At 44.0% G+C, this 26635-nt stretch overlaps 1 protein-coding gene across 43 annotated transcripts in view; it reads left to right on the forward strand.

Annotated features, from left to right (window-relative positions):
• The window catches only part of LDB2 (LIM domain binding 2), a 359760-nt gene that overhangs the window by 209855 nt on the left and 123270 nt on the right, over positions 1-26635 (forward strand). For 20 of the 43 annotated variants that reach the window (XR_011437186.1, XM_070262583.1, XM_070262582.1 and 17 more), the window contains exon 3: positions 25836-25919. The exons of the other annotated variants lie outside the window; for them this stretch is intronic. Coding sequence is in view for 19 of the 20 variants with exons in the window: in XM_070262583.1 (XP_070118684.1) it covers positions 25836-25919 (84 nt within the window). In the remaining variant the exon portion in view is untranslated. The remainder of the gene's footprint in view (positions 1-25835; positions 25920-26635) is intronic. 43 annotated transcript variants of the gene reach the window in all.

Genomic DNA, 26635 nt, shown 5'->3' on the forward strand with positions numbered 1-26635 from the left:
AAATCCTAGCTCATCAGTTGCCCTTACTTATGTGCTTGGAGACAATTGTATAACTTCTCAGTTTCCTTACCCATCAAATATGGGTGAGTGACATTTCTTACCTCGTAAAAATAGGGCACTCAATGAATTTATAGTATGTAAGCAGTCACCCAAGGCCTGGTCCAGCCCAATGCATGGGAACTCATCAAATGGTAGATGCTCCTGAATTATCACTTGGAAAACTTGCGTCCTGTCTTCCATCATCTCCTCCACAGTGACTGCTCTTATCTTTGGTGTCTCAAAGCCGAAGGGCAATCTCCCTCCGTAGTTGTGCATTCAAGCAGCAGACGCCGGCAGAAACTGCAACCAGCATTGGGACTCGGAAGCAGCTGCCTGTGATGGATTATTACAATTTCCTATCATGTAATTGCTTTTCTGTTTGACCAAAGGTACTTCGTTTAATCTATTTCTAATTTGTTTTAAACCGTTAATTCTGCAAACGCATAAAATGGGAAATATTCTTAGGGCAATCTTTCCAACTTCCTTCCCCAGCGTCGCTCCAGTTGAGTTAATGTATGGAGAACACTTGGTAAACAGTACAGCGATATACAAATGTGAGTCGTTACTGTTATTATTATTATTGATCTTTGCTCTAATTTCCCTACGGGCTCTTGCTGTGCTCTGGGCACGGATATCCCACGGAATTTAATGGGCCTTGAGAAAGTGGGGAAGAAACGCAAAAGGGGAGAAATGTTCTCATTTTGATATTCATGATTCTCCTCCTTTCAACAAGAACCTCTTGTCAGGGTAACCCAGTTTCTCAGCCTCAGCACTGTTGGCATTCTGGGGTGGATAATTCTATGTTGCAAGACAGGGGTAGGGGGTTGCCCTGTGCATTATAGGATATTTAGCAGCATCCCTGCCCTCTACCCACTGGATGCCGATTACGCCCCACCAATGTGGCAACCAAAAGTCTCTCCAGACATTGCCAAATGTGCCCGTACAATAAGCAACTCACCCTAGGAGTAACTTACTATAATAACCGCAAAAGGAAAGGGCACATTCAGGAGCATAAGGAACCCCAAACCTTCTACAAAACTCTGACAGTTCCAAAAAGCGATTGGAACAATTTTCAGAGGTAGCTAAAATTTATTCTTAAACAGAGGGCATATGTGACAAGAGGGCATATTGTGAGGAGACCCAAGCCTTTTCTATTGCTACTTATTTAAAAGTGATGTGCAATCCCAGCTTCAAGATCAAACACTGGGGCGGCAGGAATAATCTTGATTTTGGAGCTCTCCTACTTCTAATATTCATTTATTCTCTCAACAATTATTTATTAAGTATCCACAAGTATTTTCTATACAGCCTCTCCGTGGAATATGTGCATGCTGATGCTCTGGGGGCCTAGAAACCCCTAAAGATAAGATGCTGGAGTTGTGTCATAGGCAGATCACATCAAATAAAAACTTGTGTTTACAGATTTTAGGCAAAAATATCTCCTATGAAGAAGATTCATGCCTTTTTTTCCAGAAAAGGAAAAGTGTGGTAATTACACCCTCCTTCAGAATCATAATCCCCTTGGTCACAAATTAGAATCTTCAATGATGATTGGGAAAGGACGGGAGGGAGGGAGGGAGGAAGGGCAGAAGGAAGGAAAGAGAGAAGGAAGAAGGGGTGGGAGGGAGCGAGGCAGGCAGTAGTTCTCTTTCCCCTTGAAGGAATCGTCGTTTGCCTGTTCCTGTCAGGAATGAGAATCACTATTGTTTCTTATTTTCCTGACCCTGAGTGCGGCAGGATGTTTAATTAGAGATCCTCAGGCCTCTTGACAGGCGGGTGCCTAGCCTCGCCTCCGTTGATGTTGGCCTTGCTGTAGCTGGGCTCCTTTTTGCCTATAATATATCTATCTGCCTTTGTGCTGTAGCTGCTGCCTAAACAGATGTTCTGTTTTTAATAAGGAGCGGGAAAGTGTTGCAGTCCTTCCCAGTAGTATAGTTGAAAAAAGAAACTAGAACACAAGTAAACAAGGACAGTTTCCATTGCATTAACTCTTGCCTCTCTGGTGGTGAGCCTAGGGCTTAGTCTCTCGGCCTCGTCGTTGGCTCAAACAATTCCACTGAACTAGCAGCAGTGCGCAGGCTTCCTTCTCTTCTGTTCTCCTCCTCTGACTTGGTCAACAAGAGAATGTCAGTATTAGAGAACATTTACCTGGGAGTTACTAGAGTTAGGGGTCAGGCTTGCAGTCTCTGAATCCAAATTGAATTGGCTTCTAATATGTTTCTGCCATTCACAAGCTGTTTGACCTCAAGCTAGTTGGTTAATATTTCTGAGCCTTGGTTTTCTCAGCTGTCAAAGCCAGGAGGATAATGGTACCATCCTCCCAGAGGTTGCTCCGAGTAATGCATGAGGAAACGTCTTGAAGGCACCTAGAAAGTGCTCAGTAAATGGTCATGGCTGCCATTGTTACTACCAGGTGGGCTCTATTGTTAGAGTCTTGGTCTTCTGCATGCATCTGGCCGGGGAGCCAGGAGACAGTTCTGGAAATTGTATCCCACTGGATTCCAGGCAGCATTTTTCCTGCTGACACTAAGAAAAGGGTGAATGATTAAAACAATGGCAAGCCAGCTGCAGCCCACTTTCATCTTGCGCAGAAAGCAACTATTACTTCTTGAACCTAGCCTGTATATTTTAATTATAGTCCCAATCACCTAACTGCTCACAGGGGAACTCTCTACAGATGGTTTATGGGATGGGGTAGCATCTTTGTGCTTTGCCATATCCCCTAAACTCTTGAGTGGTTCTCAGTGGCATGGACCCAGCTTGCAGTGGGAGAGGGGCTGGACTCCGTGATTCACCCACTGGGCCCCTTGTGACTCCTAAGAGTCTGGGATTCTGGCCATCCAAGTTCCCAGACATTGTTGACATGGAATGCTCATCCGTTTGCACCCCTTAAGCCCAGGGTTCTAATTGTAGATTTGTTTCATTTTCTGGGGGATTGGCTGAACCCCCAGACTGGAATGTGCTTGAACTCTGACGGCTGAGGAAGCCCAGACCTGATGGGCCAATGGCAGGTGAGCTGAGGTTTCTGGTGGTGAGAGTAGCCTGCGCGTCATTATCTGGGGGCTGTGTGAAGCCAGTTTTACATGGAGTTTCTCATTCCTCCCTCACAATAAACCTGGGAGCCTGGCTCTTTACAAATGAAGAAACTCATAACGGACCGAAAGAGAAGTGTGATTCTAAGTAGCCCAGAATAGAGATTTGCAAGAATTTTCCTTCCAAGATACACTTGACAGATGATGTTCACATGGTTGATGTACTCCCAAGGGTCTATCTATGATTTTAATAAGCCCTCCTCCAAAATCTTAAGAGGAAGTTAAGAAAATTGGGTTTAAGCTCTAAGCTCTTGTTTCTGTGTACGTGCGATTTTAAAAATAATTTTTTCCAAGCATTTGAGTAATGATACCATCCAGTTAAAGATCTATTTCTGAATATGGCACAGATAACACAGGCTGTGGGTTCTGCACAGTTCCCCACACACCAGCTGTAACTAATTCCTTCTTTCTCGAATGGAAGCGTCCCGTAAATCAGGTGACAGTGGCAGGGGTACAGTTCAAGATAATCCACGCTAAGCTCTTAGCATACAATTGCCTATTAGAAACACTCATCAATAACAAAAGCTAATCTACATACAGTCTTACTGCCTGCCAAGCATCTCTTTCAGGGCGAGACATATTTTAACTAATTTAATCTCCACAAAACCCTCTTTCATGTAAGTCCTCTTATTACCCCCATTTTACAGGTGAAGATATTGTGGCAGAGGGCAGTTAAGAAATCTGCCAAGGCCGTGCAGGGAGAAAGTGGCAGAGCTGAGATTTAAACAAAGGCACACTTAATTTAATCCAGGGTCTGCCGTCTTCAGCTGTTTCTACGCATTATATCACATTTCACTGTGAACTTGAATTGGCTTTGGTTTTTTGTTTAATAGTCAGTTAGTCCTAAACTTCAGGACTTGAACTATTGTTAGCAGTAGGTTAATTGTAGATGCTTCACAGATCACTGTGAGGCCACTGCGCTGTGACATCACCCTTGAGAACTACTCTGGATAGTGACCAGCACAGAGCACAGTAGTGTTGTGTGAACAAGCATGGCAGTCAGCCTCTGAAAGAAGAGAGAGTTTCAGAAATGAGGAAAGAAATGTCTTCTGAAGCAAAAGAATGTGGCAGACGTTTGGACCTGCTGTTCTCTGAGTGGAGGATGCACCAGTCAATGGAGTAGCAGGGCTGCCTTCACTGGGTGGGGCTGCCAGTGTGCTCGGACTGGCTTGTATCAGTAAACTGTCCTCGTCCTGGCTCTGGACAGACACTGACTAGAAGGAGTGCTGATCACTGGCCACCTGGCAAAGGTTCCCAGTGGTAGGGGGAGGAGCAAATCTTTGGCTAGGTCCAGTTCAGCTTCTTTATCAATAACTTAGATCATGAGTTGGCAAAAAGAGCCAGAGAGTAAAGATTTTAGGCTTTGCAGACCTTTAGGTTTCTGTCACAACCACTCAACTCTAGCATTATAGCATGAAAGCAGCTATAAAAGATACTTAAATGAACGTGCATGGCTATGTTCTAATAAAACTTTATTTATAAGAACAGGCGATGGGCCAGTCCAGTGAGATGGACCTCAGGCCATAGTTTGCTGACCTCTGATTTAGATCCAGACAGAGAAGGCAGAGTTATTACACTAGTAATGACAAAAACCTGGGAAAGTGGGCTGTCTGAAATGTGGATGGGGAAAATGAAGATTCATAAAGATCTCTACGGTCCAGGAAAATGGCAGGTATTAAATATTAGAAATTATGTGAATAGCTGGATTGGAATTCTGGCTCTGTCATTAATTAGGTCTGTCACTAATTAGGTCTATCTACCTTTGACGAATCACTCAAGTCACTTAACCTTTCTGAGTCTCACATATGTCTTCTGTAAAGCAGAGAATAGTATTAATGCTCCTTTGTGGATTCACGTAAAGATCAAAAATGTCACTATATTTATCAGTATATGTGAAAATGCCTTCTAAATTACAAAAGGATAAATGTAGACTCCTCTATTTCTCTTTTAGAAAATAATCAACCAGAGTATAGGCTGGAAGAATTTGATTAAAAATTAGGGTCCAGATTTTCATTGAATGAAAATGTAGGATGAACCACCCATGCGGCCTGGCTCCTCCAAAGACAACTGCAACTCTGTCTGCACATTTGAGAGTGGGAGTAGGGAAGATGGGAAGTGGTAGTCCATAGGCCAGACCAAGCTGGAACCGGGAGGTCAACACAGTCAAAGAAGCATGATAGAGGGCAAAGAACAACAACTGGGAATTCTGGGCTAGAGTCCCAGCACTGTCACCCCTTGGCCGTGAGATCTTAGTCAAATTACATATCATTCTGACCTTCAGTTCCACATCTAAGAATAGCATCTTGCTTACAGTATTGTGAGGACCTGGTAGATGGCTTTAGTTTGCTCTATGTTTGTTCCCCTTTTCTGGTGAGAACTTCCTCCCTCTTAGTTTTCCTCTGAGTACTAGCCAAGCCCAAGCTCAGCCTATGAAGTTCTGTGGAACTGACCCCATTTGCTGGTACAGGGATAAACATGTGACCCGAGCAAGGTCCATGGGAACCATACCCAGGACTTTAGCTGGAGCTCTGGGAAAGAAAAGCTCTTTTTCTACTCAAGTTGGGGAGCGAGGCTGTAGGTCTCAGCTGCTGGGGGCACCATATGGGAAGAGTCAGCCTGTGCAGGAGGTCAACATAAAGCAAAGCAGAGGAGACATGGAACAAAGGAAACAGAGTTATAACGACTTTATTTGGATCTAACTGCTCCTGAATCCCTTGCGTTTTCAGTTACGTGAGCAAATATTTTCTTTGCTTAAGCCATTGTGATTTGTCTTTGTGTCACTTGCCCTAAAGGGTGTAGACTAATAGAACAGGTAAAGCAGTTAGTGCAGTGTCTGGCAGGTAGTAGGGGCTCAGAAATAATATAGTAGTTATGCTTCTTATTTGTGAAAGTACTTGGCAAAAATATGCTGAAGCGTTTTTAAAAACCACAAACAGGGAAGTGGTGGTCTAGAAATTCCATCAGAGGAAGGAAATGTGAAAGAAGTGGGGGTGCTTAGCTTGGGAGAGAGAAGAATTTGAAGGGCCTGAAGGGCTGTCACTAGGAAAAGGGACTCACTCCAAGCTGTTTGGCTTCAGAGGGTGGAGCTCAGGCCGGATAAGGGCAGGAGTTCCCTCAGGGCAAACCCCTGCCCAGGAGGGGAACAGTGTAGTCACGCCCTTCCAGGGTCTGGGTCTTCCTGCACAAGTGCTCTGCTCAGCAGTGTTTTTCAAGCTATTTTGACCATTATTCACTGTGATAAACATATTTTACACATGACTCAGTACACAAATACCCATATAAAAACGTATGTGAATTTTCATGAAATTATCCTTTTACTATATGAAATACATTTTGATAGCTTTCTAATTTACTCTATTTCATTTTGTTTTATTCCATTTCATTTTTCAAGTTGCTGGTCTTGACCCAGTAATTTGATTTCATGAACCCTAATAGATCCCAACCTATGTTTGAAAAAATACTATTATGTAGGATACTCTTATCTGGGATGGGAAATTGTAATGGTGATGATGGTGATGATGATGTCTATTATAATTATTATCATTATTACTAACCTTACATTGGTAACCTGCTATGTGCCAGGGTCTGTTCTAAGCTCCTTACATATAAAGAATATTTTTAAACTTCTCTGATCCTATGTTATCTATCATTTCTTTCTTTGTGCCATCTTATAATGGTTTAGCATTTGTAACCACAAGTGAGAATTACCTGAACTAAATCCCTGTGTCCTTTGCTCTTAGTTCAGGCTGCTATAACAAAGTGCTGTAGACTGGGTGGCGTACACAACAGAAATTTGTTTCTCATAGTTCTGGAGGCTGCAAGTCCAAGATCAAGGCCCCGGCAGGTTTGGTGTCTGGTGAGAGCCCCTTTCCTAGTTGCCAATGGCCACTTTCTCCCGAATCCTCACATGGCAGAAAGAGAGAAGGGCACTAATCCCATTCATAAGGGCTCCACCCTCATGATCGAATTACCTCCTCAAAGCCCCACCTCCTATACCATGACACTGGGAGTCAGAATTTCAACATATGAATTTTAGGGGACACAAACTTTCAATCCATAATGTCTTTTGTATAGAACATTTTTTTTTTTTTTAAGAATCCAGGCTCACAATGGGCAATATCTGACTGTGCTTGCAATGATGATCAGGAGAGAAGGAGGGAAAATAGTACATACGGATGCTTAGCTTGGGTCTCACGGATCCCAGGGAGCCATGGGGCTGTAGGGAATATGCCTAGAAGCCAGTCCAGAGGTAGTGAAGCAAGAGCTGGGCCACCATCTCAGTCTCAGGGCTGGCTCTCACACTAAATGGCCATGCAACATTAAACAAGTCACCTTTTCTGCATCTTAGTGTGTCCTCCTTTATAAACTGGGCGGGTTGGACAAGGCCGTCTGTTAAGACCCTTTCCAGCTGCAAGGCTTCTAGCAGAATATTAGTTACCTATAGATGCAGAAGCAGAGATCCAGGTCTCCCCATTCCCAGGGGTGCTCCTTCTACAGTCCCATGTGCTTTTCCTTCCACTTTGCTTTTGACGTGAGAGGGGAATGATTTAAGCACAGACTCATTCCTAAGCACCTAGTTTCTGATGCCATGGCTCCCGGTAGCCTCTTCATCTCTATTTCCTCCCTTACGGAGGTCAATTCCATATAAACGGGGCTTAGCATGGACACCTCGAACTTGAAGGGATGAGAGTTCTAAACCCTGTTGTTCCAGGTAAAGAGAAAAGGATCTGCTTGGGTTCAAATCTTGAATTCTTTGTGTGACCCAGAACAACTTAATTTATTTGTTCCTCAATTTTTCATCAGTAAAGTAAACTTGAGATATATATATATATATAAACCATAGGCTTATATAATTATCAAATGGGTTAATATATGTAAAATACTTAACATTTATCAGATTCATAGAAAACACTCAAGGAATACTGATTGCTGATAATGTCATTGTTCTTAAATCATAACCAAGTGCAATAAGAATTCAAGTCCAAGTGTTGGGAAACAAAAGGATTTCTCCAGGTCCAGTTAAGGGGCATGAGTGGTTTGAGGCTGGGTGTAGCTGGAACTGGGGTTCAGTACCATCCCTGGACAGAGCACGGAGGTGCAGACCAGGTGCCCAAGGGAAGGCCCATAGGCTGGACTTGTTTGGTTTCCCAGCCCACTGCTGTTTTAAGATCCCCCGTTGACTTGGGAGATCAATACTGCCCCATGCAGTATTTTTCTAATTTGAAGTCCACAGATCCTACATAAGAAATTTGTGGGCCCTCCAAATCCAGTTTGAGGGACTCTGCATTAAAAGTTAAACACTGTCAACTAGACTCTTGGAACCATTCGCCGTAAACCCTCAATCCACCCGGCCTCCGAAGCCACATCTCAGTGCCCTGTTATTCATAGGTCATCTGGATGACCCGGAAAGCACTTGTGTTATGATTTTAGATTATCCTAAACACAACCACACAGCATGTAAAATGCTCTTGAAGAAAACCCTGAAACCCCAGAAACACTTCCACAAATCCCAGCTTAAGAAACAACTGACATAGTTGCTCAGGGCATTAGCTTTGGGGTCAGACAGATGCTGGGTGGAATACCCTCCTATTTCAAGCTTTTGCAAAGTGCCTCAGGCCAGGCAGGTGAGCTCTCACCCTTTGGCATCTCAGCTTCCTCAGCTGTGAAACGGCCATGGGAGAAGCACAGAGTGTTAAGGTAAGTGGGCCGTTCCACTGGGGTTCAACATAGAGATTCAACAAGGGAGCCACTGGGCTGGGCTTGAGTCCCAGCTCTGACGCTGACATGGGAACGTTAATTAACCACTCTGGACATTACTTTCCTCGTTCTTTGATAGAAATCATTCATATGAGAAAATCTCTAATGTCCCTTCTGGCTGTAACAGTTCTCACACGCTGTCCTTTATTGTGGCATCTGGTCTACTTCCTGTCCATGTCACCGATGGTAGAGTGCACTTAACCCTGAGAAGCTCAACAAGCTTCCAAGGTTTCTGAGAGATAAGCAGTCACATCTTTGTGTGCTGGAGAACCTGGTAAGACCTGGGTGGGGATAAGACTAGCCCAGAGAGGCAGCCACTGGGCCTGCTGGCCACACAGTGCTCCTCTCCTCCAGAGCGACATCTGCCAACACCCCCTGGTCCTGAGGCCACTGCCTGTCCCTGCCCTCATCTTAGCACCTGGGATGGGTTTCAGTGAGAAGTCTGTCTGACCTGAGCGGGAACTGCTGTGGGCGGGATGCCCACCCTTCCTGCTGGGAAGCACTTACTTGGAGGCTACAGGCCGGCGCAGTGACACAGTGGCCAGCTAGCGCTTTTGATTCAAACCATGCATGATGACAGGAGCTGAAGGATGTGTCCAGGCTCCTTCTGAAGCAGGTTTTAGAGCCTGCTTGTGAATCTTTTGCATTCGTGTACTTTGTCCTTTACTTATCATTTTTTTCATTTGATGTTTTATTCATTGAGAGATAATAATTCTAGTAATATCTAACATTTATGGAGCACTTAGTATATGCCAGGAGTTTTCCTAAGAGCTTTACTTGTATTAACTCATTTAATCTTCGTAGTAATCCTATAAAGTAGGTGCTATTATTATCCTTATTTTGCATATGAGGAAATTAAAGCCCAAAGAGTGAATAACTTGCCCAAGATGGGGTGGAAGAGCCAGAATTCAAATCCAGGGTCCGTGCATGAGTCACCACAGTACCACAGAACTGTAGAGTAAATTAATATCTGTAAAATATTTAGCACAGAATCTAGCCTAGAGTGAGTGCTATTATCATTTCATCAGCTGCAAGACAGGGATTAAAAGATATCGTCCGCTGCTTACACAGGTCACACAGGCTGTTGGGAGATTAAATGAGAGAGGGACCACTCGGTGTTTAAGACAGTACTAGGCTCCTAGTAGGGACTCGGTAAATGGTAGCTGTTCATCTTCATTGTTCATTCAACATTCAGCAAAGACCGTTGATCAGTCTCTTACACATTCCAGCCATGATTCTACTATGAGAAGAGGCGTTTACATTAAACCAGAGGGACGAGAAGACAGTTCATAACTCTAGCTCAAATTTCTCCAGGATTTGATTTCTACCCAAAACTTGCATGTCAAAATATCTCATTTGAATGAGATAGGAAAAATATTATGCTTATCACCTTAAAGATGAGAAAACCGAGGCTTACTTTGCAAAGCCAAGCATTCGGTAGAGAGTGTGAAAAATTAGTAACACCTGTAGATTTAATTTACTGAAACGCTTACTCTAGTCCAGACACTAAATGTGATTTATGCCATTTAATTAGTTGAAATCTCTCTGAGGTAGGTGTGGTTGTCCCCATTTCCCAGGGACTGAAGTTAATCTTAAATAAGAAAACATTGTGTAGCATTTTGCCAGTCTTATCCCCAAATCCCAGAACTGGAACCCAGGTTTTCTGTGCCCTTTCCATCCCAGCACGTGATGAATCTTCATGGGTTTCACAATCTCATGAGTCCCTTAAATGAGTTGAATCTTCTTTGCCCTGAGCATGTTACTCTTCTGCTCATCTCCCATGTGCATCTGGCCCTGTAATGATTTTCATTACCATACTTTTGCAATTTTCAAAGTGTTATGAAATCACCCTCTAATGCACAAACACTGTTTCCGAATAGCACTTTTGAGTACCCACTCTGTGCTAGGCAATATGCGAGGTTCGTTGCATCATAGTTTTGCTTAATCACCTGCAGAACCTAGTGTGGCATATATTGCCACCCCATTACAGGTGAGGAAGGTGGGCTCACAGAGGTTACAAGACACACCCCCTGGGAGTAGAGCTCATCAATTAAAAAGGGCAAGATTCAGACTCAAATCTTTCTGAGAACAAAGTTCCCTCTGCTACATCATTTACATAAACCCATATGGAGGAAGCCTGAAATAACCACAAACACAAGACATATCATATGGTAGCATATGATGGGTTGTCAGATGCAAAGAATAGGGCAGAACTTTCAGAGGAGAGCGATATTGTGATGGCTTGAAAGGTTCCGCGAAGCACAAGGACCTTTAAGGATGGGTAAAGAGGAGAGAAACAGAAGTAAAGAAAGGCAAGAAGCCAGAGAATGATGAGATTGCAATGTTCTGGAATCACAGGCACTCTTAGCGGAGCAAAGGGAGAAAAAAGGTCCCTTCCTGGGCTCCAGGGCGACCACTGCCTTTATCTTCCTGAAGGTCTGAACGGATGAGCCGTGGGGATGGACTGAATTTCTTTTCCTCTACCACTTTTCTGGACCATCATCCCGCATGAGCACCGGATGGTACAAAAGGCCAGCAAAGACCCACAGTGAGACAAAGGTGATTGGCCTTAAAACACATGCTGTGACCTGCAGTGTATTTCTGAAACATAAAAGTGCACACAGGATGCAGAGCCTGGGGCCCATCCAGGGACAACTGTGTGCAGGACAGTCACCTCCACTCCCTCAACTCGGCCCGGCAGACGCTACTAATCGATCCCAGCACCCTTTTTCTCCAGGCCTGAACATGGCCTCTGAATTCTTCTCAGCCCCTCTCTCGACAGTTGCTCCCCAAGAAGAAACTTACTTGCCTCCCATGGGTCAGCCTCCCAGAGGAGGGAAAGTGAGCCTCTGTGAGTTGTGCGAGTTAGAGCCGAGCCCGCTCTGCTGCCCAAGCCGTTGTTTATTGTTTGCTCCTGCCTCCTGCCCATTCTGCAGGGGCAGACGCGGCGGGTGTAGTAGAAAGAGCACCGAATGGAGAATCAGAAGATCCCAGGTCTGCTGGAAACCAGACAAATTGTCCCTCCTCTCTGGACCTCAGTGTCCTCAGCCCTAAAATGGGAATGGTAACCTTGTGGGCTTGTCAGGAGGGCAGTGTGGAATACCCCAGTAAAGTGCGTAGCCCAGGGCTCACACGGTACAGGGGTTCAAGGAACGCTACTGTCCTTCCCCTCCCACTGCTGGGGAGCAAAGTCGGGAGACCTCCTGGTCGATGAAAATGTCTTCTCATCTCTGGGAGATACTAGTTCCAGGTCACCCTGACAACACTCAGCAGGGCCAGGCCTAAAGATGGGAGAGTTCTGGGCTGTGACACAAGTCTTCTCGCTGTCTCTGTGTGTCATTTGGCAAATCACTCACCCTGTCTGTGCATCACTTTACTCCTCTACAAACTGAATTAAAATGAGGTTGAGTGAACTTTGACGTTCCCAGACATCCTGGGAGGAGGGTCTTAATCTGAGATAGACTTAGTGTGCGGAGGACTAACTAGCGACCTGCTGCATATGCCCACCCCAAGCCTCCCGCCCCCAGTCAAGAGGAAAGTCCTGTAGCCAAGCAATGTGGATGGAATAAGGGGCCTTTCTTGCCTTTTCCTCCCATTTTTTAAAACACAATGAAGCTCTGTCAGAAAACAACTCCTGCCTGTTCTGTCAAAATCAAATCAAGGGGGGAGATAGCCATGCTGCTTTGGGACTGGCACGTGTCCAATTCGTGACTGTTTGAAAACCTCCAAGTCTTTCCATTTCTTAGATTTTGCAAAATATTGTGGATTTTCTTTCTAAGAGCTCCTCTCCATAAAACTGTCACCTAATACTAGGTGAAGCCAGAGACAGCACGAACCCCAAGCTTTGGCCTGGGTCTGCACAGTGGAAGCAAGAGCTGGAGAACAGCACAGCGGCAGCCTGCTGTCATGGCAGGAAACTGCCTTCCTCTGTATTGGGTCCACAGGCAGCAGCCTGCTCTCCTCCAGAGGCAGGAAAGGAGCCTCAGGGAGGAGTCACGCCCCTGCCGCGGGGTCGCAGGTGGGAGGGCAGCTTCAGGCATGAGGCTTCCTGGTCTTCTAGGCATTGCCCCTTGGCTCTCTGGTTAGGCCTCAAGCAGCACCTTGGGGCCACCTCCGGGCTTGGCATGGCTTCATCTCTGAGTTACTGACTGCCTCATGTGAGCCAGAACAGGGAAAGAAATCACATCCACATCTTGTGCAAGGTCTGAGCTTGTCCTGTGGCTTATGATACGGCACGACCTTATTTTGTTTGTCCATCATCTCTTTAAATAGTGTGGGGCTGTATTTGTTTCCTGTGGTTGCTATAACAAATTAACATAAATGCAGTGCCTTAAAACAACGGAAATGTACTCTCACACTTCTTGAGGCCACAGGTCTGATCAAGGTGCCTGTAGGGTTGGGGAGATTCTGAGCAAGAATGTTCCATGCCCCTCTCCCAGCTTCACACGGCGGCCAGCATTCCTTGGCTTGTAGGCACATCCCTCAGTTTTCTGCCTCTGTCTTCACATGGCTTTTTCTCTGTGTCTCTGTCTATTTTCCCTTCTTCCCTCTTATAATGACTTGTCGTTGGATTTGGGGCCCACCCTAATCCAAAGTGATCTTGTATTGAGATCCTTGACTGAGTTACATCTGCAAACTCCCCTTTCTTCCATATAAGGACACATGTACAGGTTCCAGGCAGATGTATCTTTGGTGGGGCTATATTATTCAACTCACTACAGGGACTTTTCTCCCTCTGTCCTTGGAGAAAACTAGCCACATCTTTTCTGCTCATTCTCAAGTAGGATTCAACCACTTGAAGTTTTAAACATGGACTCAATTTGGTAACTAGAATATCTAATACTAAAGTAACAGCCTAAGCTTGAATTCGAGTTAGAGCGTCTCTCCTCGCAGCTCAGAACTGATTCAAACTGGAAGACTGCAGTGAGGAAGGAAAGCACTGTGCTGCTTTCTACTCTCTCCCGCTCACCTTCTCCCTTCCTCCAATGTACAGCTACTGGTTCGCTCTTTTTCCAGGTCTCAGGGGAGTGAGCCGGAGTGCTGGGACAGCTCACACTTGGCTGGGTGCCTTGGTGGGTCTGGGTCTGGCAAGGATTTAAAGAGGAGACCCTGGACAGGTCTAGCCAATGAGGAAGGCAGAGTCGTTCTCGCCTGGGGTGCCTTGGAGGTTCCTGTGTGCTCCCCATTGGCCCCTCTCTCCTGAGGTTCCCTTGACCTTGGTCAATGCATCTGGTCCTAAGCCCTGGCATTTAGCCGATGCCTGCAGAACAGCTCTGTAGGATCCACACCACTCTCTCTTTGCACATCTGGCTCACAGGAAGCACCCACATGGCACTTTTCCCCACAGCCTCCAGGATACAGGCCCAGCCCAACCAAGCTGCCCTCTCCTGGCTGCTACGCAACAGGCGTTCAGTCTCCTCCACCCTTTCTCAGGGCCACACTCTGATACCCGATCCTCTCTAACTTTCTCAGGCGTGGTCAGCCTCCAGTCCTCTGTGTCTTCCAGCTGCCAGAAATATGCTTTAAAAATCTCCAGGGGCACTCCCCATGGCTGAGTGGTTAGAGTTCCGCGTGCTGCGCTTTGGCAGCCCAGGTTCACAGGCTTGGATCCTAGGTGTGCACCTACTCCACTCATCAGCCATGCTGTGGAGGTGTCCCTCATACCAAGCAGAGGAAGACTGGTACAGTGACCTCAGGGCAAATCTTCCTCTCACACACCCACACAAATCTCCATGTCCCTGAGGCTTCCCTCTGGAGGCTCAGGGTTGAAAGTTGGCAAAACCCATGCCCTGGGAAAAGGGTAGGGAAGCATATGAAAACAGCAGTCCTTTCCAAAGCAGCCTCTTCACCAATTCCTGATGCCCGTACTTCCAGTCTCCTTTTGATCTCATTGTTCTGGTTGCTTGGTCAGTCTGCACTGAGTAGCATCCTGGCATCTCCTGCTTGCATTGCCATGTGGTTATTTCATTAGCTCCTTAGTTCCAATGGAAAAAGGAAGAGCCTATTCGAGTTAGGTGGATTATTTTAGGGCATTCTTTTCATGAAGACATTCCTGCTATTTTAACTTTCACTGCCGAACTCGGGGGGCACAGCACAGTAGATTGGGGGCCTCTGTGGAGAAGGCAGTCTGAAATTTCTGGAGTCATGCAGAGATAACAAGTGTGTATCTGCTCTGCCTCCATTATTATATGGCCTTTGAAGGGCCGGAAGAGGTAGAAGAGAATTAAATACGGGCCAGTGTCCATGCTTTGTGGGAAGGACTAACAGCCCAGGAATGCGAACTTGAATAGTGGGGATTTTTAAAAAACACAGCTATGGAAGTGATGAGGTATTGGGTGGTCTTTCTTGATAAGAAACTCACTGGTAACAGATGAAATGGAAACTCAAGAATTCCTTTCTAGTTCAGATCAGCAAGGAGGGTCTTGGTTCCCACCCAGCTCCTCATTGCCGCGTTCCTGACTCCTTCACACATCCCACTATCCCTGCCATCCTGTCCCTGCCCCTTATGTTCCACATCTTTTCCAATTCTCATTTTCTCTCCCCTTTTATCAAAACTTAATGTCACTTTGTCCCTCCAATGCTACCTGTCTGCCAAGAGTGCTGGGAGGAAATTGTTAATAGCTCATACTGGTCTGTATTCATCTGGTGGTCACTGCTTGGACTGGCTTTCCCAGGTGATAGCTATCACTCAGGAAATTGTGTGGTCTTTGAGGAAAGATTTTACTCCTTGGAATTACCTGATGATTGACTCTTAGCAACCTGACAGTCTAGAAGGTTTAGATCATATATCAGGACAAAAACAGGGTGGATCAGAACATGTCTAAGCAGGCATTATAAAGAGAACTTTTTTCTGACTTCGTAAGTTTTATTTTAAAGGATCTTAAGTTGCAAATACATGTATATATTTCTTAGAAGCAGCAGTTGATTGACTAGCTACAGTGTACTAAACACCAGTGACACAAAGGGCCTCCATCTTGCCTTCAAGGAGCTTCGTGGAAACATGCACTATGCTTTGTAATAGAATAGCTTCCAAAGCCATATCTGTACATGTCACGAAGGTGGTCCAGAGGAGGTGAGAGTAACCCCCTCTCATATCTGTGAGAGTGAGGAGGTGCTGGGTTGGGAGCTTAGACAGTGGTGTTCTGGGCCAGCTGGCAACAGTTCGGGACAGCTGATTGTGAGCCTCTCTTCCCAACTCTCTTCTCCGTTATGTCCAGTTCACAGCTTGAAATCAGCCACGGTGGGAGTATTGACACCACGGAAATTGACGAGCACTACAAATCAGGGCTTTTGTGTTTCCAGAGAGCCAGTTGTTAAACATTTACCAGCATACCACCCAAGTCAGGATAGTGCATTCATCTTTCATTTTGACTTGTAATTCGCATTAGAGCAGACCGTTTAGCACCCTTGTGCCTTAGTGAGAAGAATCACACATGCTTTTAAGGAAAACTGTGAGAACCAAAGTATACAAAAGGAAGTTCTTTCAGCTGCCTAGAAGAAAAGCTTTATTTTCTGTATTCTTTGACTCCAGGAAATGTATGCGTGGAGTGGTTTGATTTCTCTTCCAGGCTCCAGCAAGTCAGTAGCAGATCTTGAAGGTAGGGGTTCTCTTTGCTGTTTGTTATCAGAATGTTCCAAATCATCCTTTTACTCAAGGAAAATAAAACAGTGTAACATAAAGTGTAATTTAAAATTTTCCTCACCGTTTTTCATGATTGGATGATATATTTTCACTGCTTATTAATTTATGCAAGATACTATGTGAGAGGTGGTGGGCTTTACGAAAAGCAGGGATGGGAGGACGGGGAGTTCAGAAGTCGACGTCTCATGCTTATGGTTGAGCTGCCGTCGCACTGAGCTTTGCTTGGGTTATTTTCATCTTCCAGTAAATGATTACTCAGCATCGTCTGTGCTGGGTTTGGGGCAAAGATCAATAAGATTCTAATTCCCCAGACTAGCTGGGATGTGGTGAAGGGCCAGAGCCCAGTGAGTATTTTCTGAGTGAATGGGCACAGCAGTGAGGAATGGCCTGAGTGGGGGCAACCAAACTATTGTAGGGTGAAATGTGAACAGAAAAATATTCACAAAGAGAACTTCCATAGAATGAATCCAGACTTGTCTAGCTGTCAGTTACCTTCTCCCCTTCTACCTGTGTTTTGTAGAAGGGAGAAATAAATGATTGAAAGGCTAGAAGGGGACCAAGAGTTCACCCAGAGCTTCCTTTGGCTCAAGGATAAAATCCGTATCGACAGCTTCCAAGAATGAATGTTATCTATCCCATTAATTAAAGTTCTCAGAGAAGATTCCATGACCTCTTCTGCTAATGTCCTACAGAGCTGGACTTTTTACTTACTTCTTACAGATCCTTCTGGTTCTCATTCTCTCTTGATGCTCGTTCTGCTCTGTATCTCTTCAGTGGCATGTGGTCTTCACTTCATTCAATCATTCATTTATTTTCAATCACTGTGGAGTGCCTATTGCATGCTAAGTCAGTGGTTCTCAACCTTGTGGAGCATTTCAAAAAGTACTGATGCCTGGGCCCTACTTCCTTGAAACTGACGGAATGCATTTGGGCTGGTACCAAGAGCCTCTGTAATGAGAGGGGTGATGATGACAAGATAAAAATAGTAGCAGCAGCAGGAGTAATAGCAGCTCAGCAAACACTTTCTAGGTTCCAGGCACTGTTGTGTGTTGCATAAATTAATCTTGTTTAATTCTCACAACAATCCTATGAGGTAGTAATTTTATCATCCCCACAAAGATGAGGAAACTGTAGCATGGAGAGGTTGAGTAATTGGCCCAAGGTCCATATCTAGTAAGTGGAAGCTGGGGTTTAACCCCATTCAGTCCATTTCTGACCCACTGTGCTATGCAGCCTCCATATTTCCATAAAGCTTCCCAAAAGGTTCTGAAGTTGAGAACCATTGACATGGGGATGGCACCTGGCATATAGTAGGCTGTTTCTCCAACAGTGTTTGCTCCTTTCCTTTCATTCCCTGCTTCACCATCTAGCAATGGAGACAGATACATTAAATATAGAAATGCACACACACATACACACTGGGTACAATGGGAGGAGTCATGTTCAAAGCACTGTGACGGGGACTGTGCTGGGAGGTGGGACAGAGTAATTCTTCCAGGGTGTTGGAGGGAAGGTTGGAAAGGACGGGGTGTAATTTGGCTTTAAAATCAGAAGTCTATTTACAAATCCTCAAGGGAATTAAATTTGAATCCCTGGGAATCTTGCTGTCATGTGGAAGTATTCTCCATAATCCTGAGTAAGACGATGGCTTCTTGCTGGTGCTTCCAGAAAGGGATGAGCCTGTGACTGGCTCAGATTGGGCCACACTTGGACTGATTGATGCAATCTGTGTCCCAACCCAGCCCAATGCATGTCTCTAGCCATTCCTATCTTACTTGTGTCCTTCTCTGAGGGTCGCTGGTTATAAAAGGACTCTGAAATGAGGAATCCAGACCTCATCTATATCCTCTATCCCCGAATTTGTTTCTTTTGTTCTATCCAACAATTATAAGATAATGGAGAGTAGGAACTGATGCAGTAAAGGGATGAAGTGTGGATATCTTGCTCATATTTATAACCCCAGAACATACCAGGTCACCTGGCATGTAGCCAGTGCACAATAAACATTTGCTAATAAATTAATGAAAAATAAGGGGGGTGCTGGCTGGCTCAGTGGTGGAGCGGTTAAGTTCTCACACTCCCCTTTGGCGGCCCAGTGTTCTCAGGTTCGGTTCCTAGGCACAGACCTACGCACCACTTATTAAGCCATGCTGTGACAGGCATCCCACACCACATATAAAGTGGAGGAAGATGGGCATGGATTTGAACTCAGGGCCAATCTTCCTCAGCAATAAGAGGAGGATTGGTGGTGGATGTTAGCTCAGAGCTAATCTTCCTCAAATAAAATTAAAAAATGAAGGAATGAAAAAGGAAACTATGTTGCTTCCACATGGGCATTTTTAGTTCTCCTGGATGGTGGTGGTGGTGGTGGTGACCTCTGTATACACCCTGATAGGCATTATGTCATTTAATTTTCTTAGTATCCTGTGAGATCAGATAAGCAGGCATCATCAGCATCTTCAGCCACATTTATAAGTAAGGAAGCTGAGTTTCAGTGAGCTTAGAGACCTTGCCTAAAACCACTTGGCGGCCTGTGCAAAATCTGTACCTTGAACTCATCCTTCCCAAATTTCATGCCTTCTCTACAACTGGGGGAGGCATTGACAATATCGAACTGCAAAATAAAATGTCTGCATCAGAGAAACAGGAGGAATGTGAAGCTTCTTTTCCCTCTGAGATGAAAGATGCCTGCAGATTCTCTTTATCTTCAGGGCATCCTTCATCTCCTGCTTTCTCGGTCTTGCAGTCTGCATCTAGCCACTAGACACCAGCAGCAACCCCCGCCCCCTCTCCACGCCAGTCATGACAACCAAAAATGTCTCCTGACATTACTAATTGTCCCCTAGGGAACAAAATAGTCCCTTGTTGAGATCCACTGGTCTAACGATTTTGTACAAACAGTAAATTTTCAATTAATTGAATTCTGGTGGTATTATTTACTTTTTAAAAAAGAGAATGCTAAGCTACATGGTGACTAAAAGTCTGGTAAAGATTACAAAGTAAGAGGTTAGGAGTCAGAAGACAAAGCCAGTCAAATATAATCACGAGAGTCACATGACTCGTGATCACAGTAAAATGATTCTACTTTCTTTTTTATATTGAACTTTGGACTTCTGTCCACTTAGTTTTCTCAGAAGGCTGATTCCACTGGAGTTTGATATATTGATATATATGTATATATATACACACAATTTTTTCCTTCAGAAATCATAACTCTCTTCCTCCTGCCTATTTAAAATTATAATTAGCCAAATAAATTAATTAAAAACAAATTAAAGTTAGAAAACTTTGGTCTTTGAGTCACGAGTAACATTTATTTTCTACCCGACAGATGAACATTGAAATTCAGGAAAAGTATGGAATTAAAGCCTAATAAAATGTTATATAAACTCTTAAGTCATGTTGACTTGACTGGTGAGATCATGCCAAGAAAGTTAATGGAGCTGGCTCGGGGGATGCTGATCTAGTCATTTATCCACCTCTGCGCATTTCTAAGCAAAAACACATGTCTGCAAAATGAGCCTTTGCAAACCAAAGACAGACAGATCAAACTGCCAACGGTATCTCAGACCTTTTCTACACATACAGCTTTCATATTTAAAGGCAGTCTTGGTCCTTACGCACTTGAAAGTACAGCAGAACCTAGACGTACGTAAGAACGTGTTTTTCTCCGGAGAGCATTTCCCAGGTGGTGCTCCTGTTCGTATTTCAAAGATGACCCATCCTAGAATTCAGGCCCATTTGGTGGGCCTCTTAGTAGGAGGACTGTTTTTTAGCCCTGTTTAGGAATTGGTCTGGTATCTGTAATTAGAAGGCAGCCCAATATGTTGGAAAGATCAGTGGCTTTGACTTTCAGTCCCCACCACACCAACTTACTGCTTGTGTGAACTTGGGCGAACTGCTTAACCCCTCTAAGCCCTATTGTTGTCATCTGTAAAGGGAGCTAATAATACCCATTACTCAGGGATGCTGGAAGATCTAGGGAGATGGAGAATGAAAAGCTCCTAGTGCGGTGCACACTACATGGAGAGATGCTTAAAAAATATTTATTCCCGTCTCCTTTTCTTAACGCCAAGGTCACAGTCTGACCAGCCAGTGGGCCAAATGTGGCCTGCCTATGTATTTGTCCTGAAAAGTGCTTTCAAACATTCTGAATTAATTGCCAATATTTAAAAATCAGAAAATTAAAGTAAAAATCTAAATTGCAGACTTTTAGGAAGAAAGCAAGTGAAGATCTGCCGTAGCGGGCCTGTAGATAGGGAGCACTCTCCCAGCCTCCTAATCTCCGTCGCTCTCTGAGGTCACACACGTGGCCTGTTTCCCATATTTATGTCATGTGCCTGATACGTTTCGGACTTAAGGTTTTAGCCACAATGCTCATAAACAATTACAGAGACTCTGGTACATGGGAGGCCTCAAGGATGCAGAAACCTCCTGCCACAGACCCTGCCTTCAAGGAATTCACAGCTTTATTAAGGGCTTATGTAAGTGATGATTTCAATTTAGCAGGAATTTATTGAATTCCTACTTCAGACCTGGCACTGAGGATACGAAACTTAATAAGATACGGCCCCTGCCCAAGAGGATCTTGCTCTGCTGACCTCGTCCATCCTATTGATTGGATTGGAGTTTCTGGTCTCTGTTTCCAACCCAGGTCAAGACACATAACATCATTAACTTTTTATATTCTGCTTACGACATCATCAAGTGGAGCCCTAGTTTTTGTTCTGTTTTTTTGTTTTTTCAACATACCGATAACATGAAATCATTGCAATGACCTAGCTGTAGATAAATTTAGTCTTCCTAAAATTTGAGAGAACAGAAAACACAAACAAAAGCCATTTCCTTTTTATTTCTTAGAAGGTTTTTAAAACATTTGGCTTCCTAACTCCTAGCCTAGTGCCTGGTGGTTAGTGGGAACTGAATAATGCTTGTTTGCTGAAATAAATGGATGAATGCTTAAAACATTGAATAGATGGATGAAATTGCAATGTCTAATCCAATTTGCCCCTCCCCCTACATCCGTTTATTTGTTTAATCCACAGATATGTACAGAGCTGAGAAAGAGTGTTCTGGACATAGGGCACGGTGAATCCAAAGGCCTTGAGATGGAACAAGCTGGATACAGTCCAAGAATGAGAGGAAGGCCAGGATGGTTGGGAAAGAGGGGGAGAAAAGTGGTTAGAAATGACCACAGTGGCTAATTTATACAGGGCCCATAGGCCTTGTTGCAGGCTTTTCATATTTTGTTAAGTGTGGTGGGAATGAGAAATTTGACTTCCATTTTTAAAAGATCTGTTGCCCACTCTGTAGAGAATGGGTTACAAGGAGGTCAGAGTGAAGCCAGGAGACCAGTTAGGTGGTCACTGACTTAGAGCAAGTGAGAGGTGACGGGCAATGCCCATAGGGTGACAGCAGCGGTGGGAGCAGATTGGGGACAGATTTTGAAGATTGAGCATCTATTGGCACCATGACACCATCTAACAGATATATTATGCCAACTATGCTGTAATTTTTAATTTTCTAGTAACTACATCCTAGGAACGACATTTTCTAGTAACATTTTTGGTTTGAATGTTAGGGAAAAAAACTTCTTTTCAAATTTACTATATATTTAATGAAAATATCTCTTTATATTGTTCAATTTGTTAACTTTAAAATTTTCTTACACAACAACCAGCTTTGTTTTGCTGCAATAAATTGCAGTCGACATTCCTCTTGAAAGTTGTGATGGTCCTTATTCTAATCTCTTTTTTCTTAACTTTTCTGGTTGTAGAACTGACTTGTGATTCTTCCCTGGATTTTGCATCAGTACTAGCATTTTAGATTTAAAAATTTGTCTATACTTAATTTGGTTTAACTGGAATCTAACCTGATAATTTATAATTAGAGCAATTATTTTAATTCCCAATTATGGTTTACATAGGAATCCCTGTAACGTGGGCTGTCTGCATAAAATATTCAAATAAACAAATTCCAATGTTGTACGGTGCAAAGAAAAAATCATTCAAGCAGAATCAATCTGTTAACAGGGACTAGCACACATTGCCCGGCATGTTTATGTGTAATAGTAGAAAGGATGCGTGTACTTGACATGCTCACTAGAAAACAACAGTGTTATCTTTTGTGATGCAATAGTTAAATGGAAATGTAATCCTACCAACATCATAAACTTGTGTTTAATGTATTAAAAATATTTTGTATTTAATAAGGTATTAAAATATATTTAAAGTATTTTGCACCGCTTCAGTTTTTTAAACTTAACTTCATTAACTTTACATCTAATAAAATTAAATAAAATTTAAAATTCAGTTCCCTAGTGGCACTAGCCCCATTGCAAGTGCTCAGCAGCCACCTGTGGCTGGAGACTGCCATATTGGACAATGCGGCTCCAGTGAACGTCTAAGCTGAGCGGCTCTGCCCTGACATCTCCTGGCCTCTTCCTCACTGAGCAGAGAAAGGTTGGGCGACAGAAGCTCTAAATGCCATATGCTCCTGCTGACTCCCTGCTCTTCTGTCCTGTGGTACCGAACACTGAAATATCAGGGCGTGCTTCCTGCTTCAACAAACAGTTAACAAACAAGTCGAGGCAACAGGAAACCAAGCCCTTAGGAACCAGATAACTTTTTTTTTTAATTGAGGTCATAATAGTTTATAACATTGTGAAATTTCAGTTGTACATTATTATTTGTCAGTCACCATATAAATGCTCCCCTTCACCCTTTGTACCCACCCTACACCCCCTTCCCTTCTGGTAACCGCTAAACTGTTCTCTTCGTCTCTGTGTTAGTTTCAGATTACATTTTTTAAAGATGTTTTCCTCACAGAACAATGAACACTTTCTTTAAGAGAAGGAAATGATCCATTTGATATAGAAAAATTGACTCATGCACACAAATGTGATTTTTTTTTTACCTGTTACATTTTAAATATCCACGTCCGTAAACCCAGCAGCACTGAGTCTGTGGGGACTGGCTACCGGCCATTATGGCTGATGTCCACATTACGGCATTGAGGACTTGCTGCCGCAAGTTGGCTGAATATGTGCATTTTTCTTAAATGCCAAATATGGGACTGTTTGACAGCTGTCATACTCTATCAAACAAATAATGCCAATGAATGCCATCGGTATTCAGTAGACTGTAACATTTCTGAAGTCTGTTGAGCAAATTATACTCATTTTAAAATTTGTGTAGCTGTGGATTGACACTTACTCATGTGTTTGTGGGAAGGTGGAGCCGTTGCTGGCTGTCACACACACACAGGCCTGCCCTCTCTACATCCATGAGCATTTTTGCTCTCCCGGAGCACCATCCTGGTTAAACTTTGATCCCGCCGTAGCTCCCCTGACGAGTCCCTAGACCTGCCACCAGTGTGCCTTGTCTCTGGGAGCACTTTGAAGCAAGAACAGACCCCTTAATGTCTGTGTGAATCTGGATTTCAAGAAGGATCCACTTTGACTTCCTGCTGCTGATGCAAGACCCTCTCTGCCCCTCGTCCCCCATGGCTAGTGTCGCAAATATTAATGCCACACTTCCCCACGCTGGGCTCAGAATGGCCCCTTTTAATTAAAATATGGATCTATTTTTTCAAATGCATTTCCAGATTTCTGCATGTGGAGAAGTGCTTCCCCCGCTGAGTGCAATTTCAGATTGGGCAAAATAGGTGCAGATTTCATTCGAATCCCTTTGAAGTTTCAGAACGTCCTTAAACCCTAGGATGATTTTTTGCTGCTTTTATATTCTCAATGGTTTCCTGGACATTAGGGAAGAGCTTTCATGTATTCACATCTTTGGGATTTCGAAACGTTATTGGATAAATATTAAAGAGAACCAAATTGAATCAAAGTTAAAGTGAATCAAATAGGCCCTAAATAAAATTTAAAAAGCAACACTTAAAATATATTGTTATTAACCAAGACTTTGGGGGAAGTTATAGACTAAACGTGATTCTCATACCAAGGAATCAAGGGTTTCTTATAGAGAAAAAAATACCTTCTACTTATACATATCAATGTGTCCAACTGGAAATAAAGCTCAGGATTTCTCTCTTACACAGCTAGGAACACATATGAGGAAAAGAACTTTCTCTGGGCTAAATTTCTGTAACTTTCTGAATAGATCATGGCTTCGTTTGGGTCCCACAACACATTTTGTGGCCTCATTTTTGGCATTTATATCAGACTTTTTTGGCATATATTGTGCTTTATATTGTTTTTTTCACGCATATGCCTGCTTCTCCCACCAGATTATTAAACTCAGTGTCCTTCTAGAGTCTTCAGCATTTTATCTCTTCTTGCTCTAAATTTCCCATGATTTGCCTGGGGTAGAGCAGCTTGCAACGACCCATTCTGCAAGTAACTAGATAAAATAGGGATTTGGAGAGAAGGAATCATGTTGATACTCTAATCTTCTGGTTTTCACTAAAGTGTAGAGTCTCGAGAGAGATTCCTGGGTTCCGGTTCCTTCTATGCCCATACTTTCCTCACATTGGTCAACGCTCTCACACTCAAATGCTTGTCTGCATAAAGTTTTCATGCAAGTTCTTTGCACTAATATTTGGACCTTGGGCGTATTATTTGATTATAGGCTTTTAGTCTTGCTATCTATGATCGAGTTAGAATCATCAACCCATTTGGAAAACCATCACCCAGAACAGAGTGGTCAACGGTTTGCAGGACTTGCGTGGGGCTTTCCAGAATTAATACTGTGAAGTTCAGAAAAGGGCTCTGAATTTCATCTCTACTTATCAATTTCGTTACGCTGATAAAATGAACCTTAGATACAGTCACCTCCGGGCTCATCGATCACAGTGTCTGGATCTGAGAAGGAGTAATCGTGGCGTATTTCACAGACTCTTAAATCGTGGCGAGCCAGGTGTTTCGAAGCCATTTTATTCCCACCATGACTCAGCCACTGAAGTGAGCCCAAGTCCCCCGTCTGTGAGCTCTCCTACCTTGATGTATTTTATCGGCTGGTTTTGTTTATTTCCCTGCCAAATTTGTACTCTGTTTGCAAAGTCTACAAAGTCTGTTTTCTCTGAATGTCTGTCTTTATTATTCCTCCACTGCTCTGTTGCATTGAGCCATCCTGTTTCCCTGAGTTTAAGGACTTTGAGAAGGGCAGAGTTCCATCTCTGTGGGGCTGCCAACACTTCAGACAGATGAAGACTTAGTGCGGATCGTCCTTGATGTGGAGACATTAACACTTTGCTTTTGCCATTTCACGTTCTCAGAGCTCTGTTTACAAGAAATAATCCCCACTTTTCGTTTTGTTTCATTTTGTTGTTTAATCACCAAACGCCAGTCGTCAGCACAGCGTCACTGCACGAGGAACTCATCACAGTTCGCCTGCTGTCCCCACCTGCACGGACCTGGTCCTGGATGTTTGGTGAGGGGGAGAGTGGCGCTCGGCAATGAGCTGCAGAAACCTGAAAGTGAAAGAGAAGGTGCAAGTGAGGCGAGGTGGCGGGGCACCTGATGCGACCGAGCTTTCACACACAGGAGCAGGAAGACGGGGCACTTTCCAGTCAGCTGCAGGGCCCCAGCAGCCGCTTGCTCAAGCTGTGTTTCACAGCCACTCACAACAGCTAACTTCAAGCACATTTTCACACTGTTTGGCTCAAGCTCCTGGCAGCGTTCCTAAACACTCTGAGGAAATAATTCCACAAAGTGGCATAAATTAATGTGACTAATTAACATGATGTTAATTATTTGTAAATTGTATGTTTGGATACACATTACTTGAGAGGCATATGTTACATTCAGTGTTTACTGAAACAAGTGACTGCTAATAGCTCCTCCTGAGTGTTCCTTTCCCTACAGTCAGCAAACAGAGGCTCCTCTAAAAATAAAGATCCTTCCTCGGGGGAGCCGCGGGAACGCTGAAGATAATCAAGTGCCACCGGAGTAGCCTCGTTTCCTGGAAAAGTGGGAGTTCCTGAGGCTTCCCGCTCCACACCTGGTGTGTTTTGAATATGGCTTCATTAGAGCAGTTTCTGCTTTCCCAAAGCCCAGGGACAGGCAGAGGTTTGGAGACGCTCCTGAAGTAGCACCCGAGGTCTGGCTGGGATGACCTCAGCATCTCAGCCTCGCCTTCCAGAGCTG

The sequence above is a fragment of the Equus caballus genome, chromosome 3, assembly GCF_041296265.1.
Source record: "Equus caballus isolate H_3958 breed thoroughbred chromosome 3, TB-T2T, whole genome shotgun sequence".
NCBI classification, from domain to species: domain Eukaryota; kingdom Metazoa; phylum Chordata; class Mammalia; order Perissodactyla; family Equidae; genus Equus; species Equus caballus.